General features: G+C 57.6%; 1 protein-coding gene across 1 annotated transcript; it reads left to right on the top strand.

The window, feature by feature from the left end:
• The first annotated feature begins 527 nt into the window (after positions 1 to 527).
• On the top strand, positions 528 to 4,145 carry LOC123128170 (galactan beta-1,4-galactosyltransferase GALS1). Its single transcript, XM_044548103.1, has 2 exons — positions 528 to 2,655; positions 3,498 to 4,145. Exons 1-2 carry the CDS (start codon positions 1,205 to 1,207, stop codon positions 3,844 to 3,846), a joined length of 1,800 nt encoding a protein of 599 aa, XP_044404038.1. The 5' UTR covers positions 528 to 1,204; the 3' UTR covers positions 3,847 to 4,145.
• The last annotated feature ends 1,668 nt before the right edge of the window (positions 4,146 to 5,813 follow it).

Raw genomic sequence — 5,813 nt, 5'->3', positions numbered from 1 at the left:
TATTATCGCAGTTCACGGTAAATATAAAGCACCTAAAACATAGAAAAACTAGGTTAAGATTTCGAGGCCACCGATCGACCACGGTCGCCGCTAGAACAAGCTGCTGACGCGTTGATTGTGCTGCTCCCTCATCCGAGCCGATTTAACCTTGTCAATGACAGTTGGTTAGTTTTAGTACGCGTGTCCTTAAGGACCAGCGTCCTAAAGCCATAGTTGTCGTCGTTGAATCCTTGGATAAATCAAAAGCACCCGACACCCAATGTGGTCGCATGAGGAGAATTCCCTAACCTCACTGTTATAAGGAGCGTCTTCTTTCCCGCTGAGAGATGTCCTCGCGGAGCGTATACACTGTATACAACCCACGACCCGGCTATCAACCACGTGCGCACCGCCCGAAGCGAGACCGTGCAGGCGACGGCTTTTCCACCGGAGACGAGCCGAGCCACTCCGTCGCTGTACTACAACCCTACCCGTCTCCGATCCACGGAGCCGCGGCGCTGTTGCTTGCATGCCCGGGCTCGAGACAGGTCCAAGCCAGGCCAAACTGGCGGCCGCTCCCGCACGCCTTGTCCGGTGGCGGGCCTTGATTTCCTTCCGAGAGTTTCCTCACCGCCAGCGCCACGACGCCCTACGAACGCGGTTGGTGGCCTGCGTTACGGACCGCGCGGATCCGGCGGTTAAATCGCCCTAAACTCACTCCACCACCACCACCACCACCAGTACCTCTCTCACACGCGCCTTCATTTCCTTCCCTCCCTCCTTCCCTGAGCCAGCCAGCCAGCCTTGACTGTTGCTTCGCGGCGCCGCCCCCCGCCTCCCTCTCACCCGCAGCGTCCAGAACAATCCCTCCCTCCCCCGCTCCGTCCGTCGACAACGTCGACGCACCGACCGACCCGTCGGTTCCCCGCCACCTTCCCCTCCCTCCGCTCCGTCACCCCCCACATTCCCCGCATCTCGATCGAACCTCTCTCGCCTTTTACCGCCCACCCAGCCCTTCGCCCGCTCCCGAGAAAGATAACCAGGACGGACGGGCGGACGGGCGGACGGAGGAGGGAAAGCAAGCGCGGCGCGCAACCGGAGCAGTGGTCCGGCCGGAGCACGGGAGCGGAGCCCGCAGCGGAGCGCCGGCCGGCCGCGCAGGCGGATCGGGGAGCTGGTGGCCGTTTCGGTTGCAGAGCCGTGTCCGTAACCGTACGTGCGTGCCATGAAGAAGAAAGACGCGGGAGGAGGCGGCGGCGGCGGTGGCGGTGGGGCGTTCGTCGCCGCCCCGTGCGTCGACATCAAGCTCTTCGTCGCCTCGCTCGCCTTCCTCACGCTCTTCGTCGCATTGTGGCAGCTCCAGCCCTACGGCTCCCTCCTCGCCGCCGCCCGCTCCTCCGCCTCCGCGCCCCCATGCGCCCTCCCCCTCGCCAACAACACTAAGGTCCACTCCGCCAACTCGACGTCCTCCGACGCAGCTACCAAGACCGCACCGGTGGCGACGTCGGCTCCGGCCATCCCCGCCGCCGCCGCCGCTGTTCCGATGCAGCTGGCGAAGCCGGCGGCGCGGGCGGAGGACCCGAACACGAACAAGCCGGTGCTCCCTCGGCCGCACGTCAGCTCGGCGGCGCGGGCGGAGCAGCCGAACAAGCCGGTGCTCCCTCGGCCGCACGTCAGCTCGGCGGCGCGGGCGGAGCAGCCGAACAAGCCGGTGCTCCCGCGGCCGCACGTAACCGCGGCGGCGCGGGCGGAGGAGCCGAAAAGGCCGGTGCCCCGGCCGTCCGGCAGCGCGGCGGTGCGCCCGGAGGACCCGAACAAGCGGGTGCTCCGGCCGTACGGCAGCGCGGCGGCGCTGTTCGTGCAGATGGGCGCGTACCGGGGCGGGCCGCGGACGTTCGCCATCGTGGGGCTGGCGTCCAAGCCCACGCACGTGTTCGGCACCCCCTACTTCAAGTGCGAGTGGCAGCCCAACCCGAGCGCCGCCGACCCGGCGCCGCGCGCCGTCCGGACCAAGGCCTACAAGATCCTGCCAGACTGGGGCTACGGCCGCGTCTACACCACCGTGGTCGTCAACTGCACCTTCCCGTCCAACCCCAACGCCGCCAACGCCGGCGGCAGGCTGCTCGTGCACGCCTACCACTCCACCGCCTCCCGCCGGTACGAGCGGTTCGTCGCTCTCGAGGAGGCGCCGGGCGCCTACGACGAGGCCGCCTTCAGCCCGCCGTTCCAGTACGACTACCTCTACTGCGGCTCCTCGCTCTACGGCAACCTCAGCGCGGACCGCATGCGGGAGTGGGTGGCGTACCACGCGCACTTCTTCGGGCCCAGGTCGCACTTCGTCTTCCACGACGCCGGCGGCGTGAGCCCGGAGGTGCGGGCGGTGCTGGAGCCGTGGATCAGGGCGGGGCGGGTCACGGTGCAGGACGTCCGGGCGCAGGCCGAGTTCGACAGCTACTACTACAACCAGTTCCTGGTGGTGAACGACTGCCTGCACCGGTACCGGCACGCCGCCAACTGGACCTTCTTCTTCGACGTCGACGAGTACCTCTACCTGCCCAACGGCCAGGCTCTGGACCAGGTGCTCGGGAGGCTCTCGGGGTACACGCAGTTCACCATCGAGCAGAATCCCATGTCCACCAAGCTCTGCGTCAAGAATCCGAGGAACGATTACTCAAGGTTTGTGATGTCTATCCCGTATCTGTCCATTCGCAATTCAGTTTTATATTTATGATTGCGAGATCTCTGTCGCGCTGCCTCCCAAATTTAGCTTCAGGTGTATCAGATTCAGGCTGGTAGTAAATACTCCTACATTTTGTCTCTACGGGTTTGGTTGCATTCCCAGATATATAATTTAGCCGTTGAACCTTGGCTGTGTTGTTTAATCAAACAAACAAACATTCTCAAAGCAGTTACTACTTGTTTATGCAGTCCGTTGAACAATTGGGCACTGAGCTGCTTGAGTTCGACCTTGCACGTTTAATTTAATTAAAAACTGGTTAGATTTCCTTTGGTCAAATTGAGTCCTGCAAGGCAACATGGCGGTTGACACCTTTCCCTTTTGTTCTCCAGCTTTCATCATTGAACCAATTTTTTGGGTCAAATTGAGTCCTGCAAAGCAGTTAATTAAAGCATCATTAGGTGTCACAACCAAAGGTCATTACATTACTTTTAAGACATTTGGTTCTCCAGCATCTTTCGCTGTTGAGCCAAAAATGTTAGTAAAACATCAGTTGGTTTCACAAACAAAGCCAATTACTTTAATACATTCTGTTCTCCAGCTTTCACCACTGAGGCAAAAACCTTAGTAGTATACCATGATTTGGTTCCACAGTAAAGGCATCGCCTTCTACCGGCCTGGAAACAAAGATGAATTGAGCCCAGTAAATAGAATTTGCCTTATTCATCATGACACTAAATTTTAGCACAGTCTTTGTCTTCATTGTTGATCTTACATTTCAAACTAATACATAGCAACGATGTTATCTGAACTAACAATGCACATTTCACCGACGATGCAGGGAATGGGGATTCGAGAAGTTCGTGTTCCGGAACTCGATCACGAGGGTGCGGCGCGACCGCAAGTACGCGATCCAGGCGCGGAACGCGTACGCGACGGGGGTGCACATGTCGCAGAACATCTACGGGAGGTCGACGCACAAGACGGAGGCCCTGATCAGGTACTACCACTACCACAACTCCATCAACGTGTTGGGTGAGCCCTGCCAGGAGTTCGTGCCGCGGCCCGGCAGCGGCCGCAAGGTCACCTTCGAGGGCGTCCCCTACGTGTACGACGACGCCATGAAGCGCCTCGCCGGCGAGGTCCGGCGGTTCGAGAACGAGACCATCGGATCGTCGTCTCTTACATGATAATTACAAGCAGCTGCTGGGTGGTGGCCGCTGCCTGCTGGTGCTGGTACATATACGCTGATGTTTTATTTAGGATGTGTGGACTGGAGAGTCTGTTTTATTAGAAGAGGCAGGTCGGCCGGTGTAAAGTTTTGGTTCTTCGTTGGGCCGGCCCTTCAGTAATGGGGATCTGCTTTTTGCTGCGTTTTCTTCACCTTTTTCTGCCTGTCCCCCACATTCGTTTACAGATCTGTGTGTGTAGACTGATGATGTTGGCTTTCTACTGCTGCTAGATTCTTTCATCTCCTTCTGGGGTCACATACACAAAGTGTCAAAAAGTGAGGCGTTTCTGCTTTTCGTTGTTACATCATTTGTGATCTTTCTGGCCGTGTGACTGTCAGCAAACCAGGGACGATGGGTCGAAACCGGGAAGGGAAGACGAGCTGTGGTCTTTTCCGGGTTAGGCAAAAACGGCTGGCACCGTGGGTGTTTCCAGATTTCGATTGCAACAGGTCTGCCGGCCGGCGGTCAGGGGTGATGGGCCTGAGACTGGCATGGGAGGGACGAACGGTGGGCAGACAGGCCGGAATGATAGCGCGTGATGGGCGGTCGCTGCATGTGCGTGCACGCGCGCGTTGGATAGATTGATCCGCTTTGCGCAGCGGCGGCCGCCCCGCCGGTGGCGCGTCGCTGTGGCTTGCGGGAGTGGATCTCCATGCGCGGCGCGGCGCGTGCTGTGATGATTGGTTCACGGGGGTTTTTGGATTTCCGCCGCCTTCCAAGATCGAAGCTACTACGCAGAGGATACTTGCTCAGACGAAAACTGGACGATGGTGAATCCATTGGTATGTCGTAGTTTGCTCATAGGTATGGACGGCTTGATTAGCACTGTCGTGCAAGAATCGTGCACCCTGAGTCGTCTGCATAGCAGCGCTCTTCCAAGATCGGTGCTCTGTGCATTCCACCGCACGCGGCAAAATTTCGTGTTTTGACCTTTTTCGATACCTATTCGAGATTTGATCTTAGTTTGAATTTTTTTTAGATCTGACCCTTTTGCTACCACCAGGGTCCAAGGTGATAGGGTATAACTGCCTACCGCCACTACCGTAAAAATTTACTAAGTATTGAACACAATGCGTGTTCGTGCCTACCGCCGAGCACTTTGGCGGTAGGGTTGTACATGCTACCGTCATTTTGTTTGATGGTAAGTCCCTGGCGGTAGCAAAAGGGTCAGATCTCGAATAGGTATCGAAAAATGGTCAAACACGAAATTTTGCCACCGCATGCGAATACAGCTGCTGGCCTTCGGACCTAGGTTTTGCTTATACCTGGCCAAACGGGCCGGCCCGGCACGGCCCAGCCCATCGTAATCGTGCCTGGCCCGGCACGGCCCGCCAGGGCATGATTACTATACGGGCCGGGTCGGCCCGCGTGCTGCGCCCTGAGGTCCAGGAACGGCCCAGATAGTAAACGGTCCGGCACGTTGGCCCGTTTAGCACGGTGGGCCGCATATTTTCAGCCTGTTATTTGACGCATTGAGGGTTTTTAGCCCATTTTTACATGTTGGGCCATATATAATCAGGCTGTGCCGTGCGTAATCAGGCCGTGCCGACGTGCTCACGGGCCGGCCCAAAAAAAACAGCCCATTTGACTAGCTATAGTTTTGCTATTGTTGACCTGGTTTAACACCGTCCATCTTTTCTGGCCCCTGGGTATGAGAAAATGGAGAAATTTAATCTTAGCCTACACTTTACTTCTAACTTTAATGATTTGCCCCCCTCCCTCCGGTCCAGATTGACGGGTGGAGCCGGGGTCACTAGCCATTGAGACAACCTTGGGGCAAATCATGAAAACCCTATGCAAAGAGTGGCAAATGACCCTAATCCCTGGGAAAATGACTTGTGTGAGAGCCGAGTTAAATTAAGATGCCTTTTGTCACATTCGGGCGTTTAACCCACTCACTGAATCTTCTGGCTACTCCACGGGCA

This window comes from Triticum aestivum, chromosome 6A (genome assembly GCF_018294505.1).
Source record: "Triticum aestivum cultivar Chinese Spring chromosome 6A, IWGSC CS RefSeq v2.1, whole genome shotgun sequence".
Taxonomy (NCBI): Eukaryota; Viridiplantae; Streptophyta; class Magnoliopsida; order Poales; family Poaceae; genus Triticum; species Triticum aestivum.
The sequence above is the reverse complement of the archived record's forward strand: the minus strand, read 5'-3'. Positions and strand labels throughout refer to the sequence as shown.

What these genes read in the sequence shown, in the direction of transcription:
- LOC123128170 (XM_044548103.1), top strand. Translation starts at nt 1,205, where the DNA reads ATGAAGAAGAAAGACGCGGGAGGAGGCGGCGGCGGCGGTGGCGGTGGG. An exon ending in CCGAGGAACGATTACTCAAG is followed by an intron (nt 2,656 to 3,497) that starts GTTTGTGATGTC and finishes CCGACGATGCAG; the next exon opens with GGAATGGGGATTCGAGAAGT.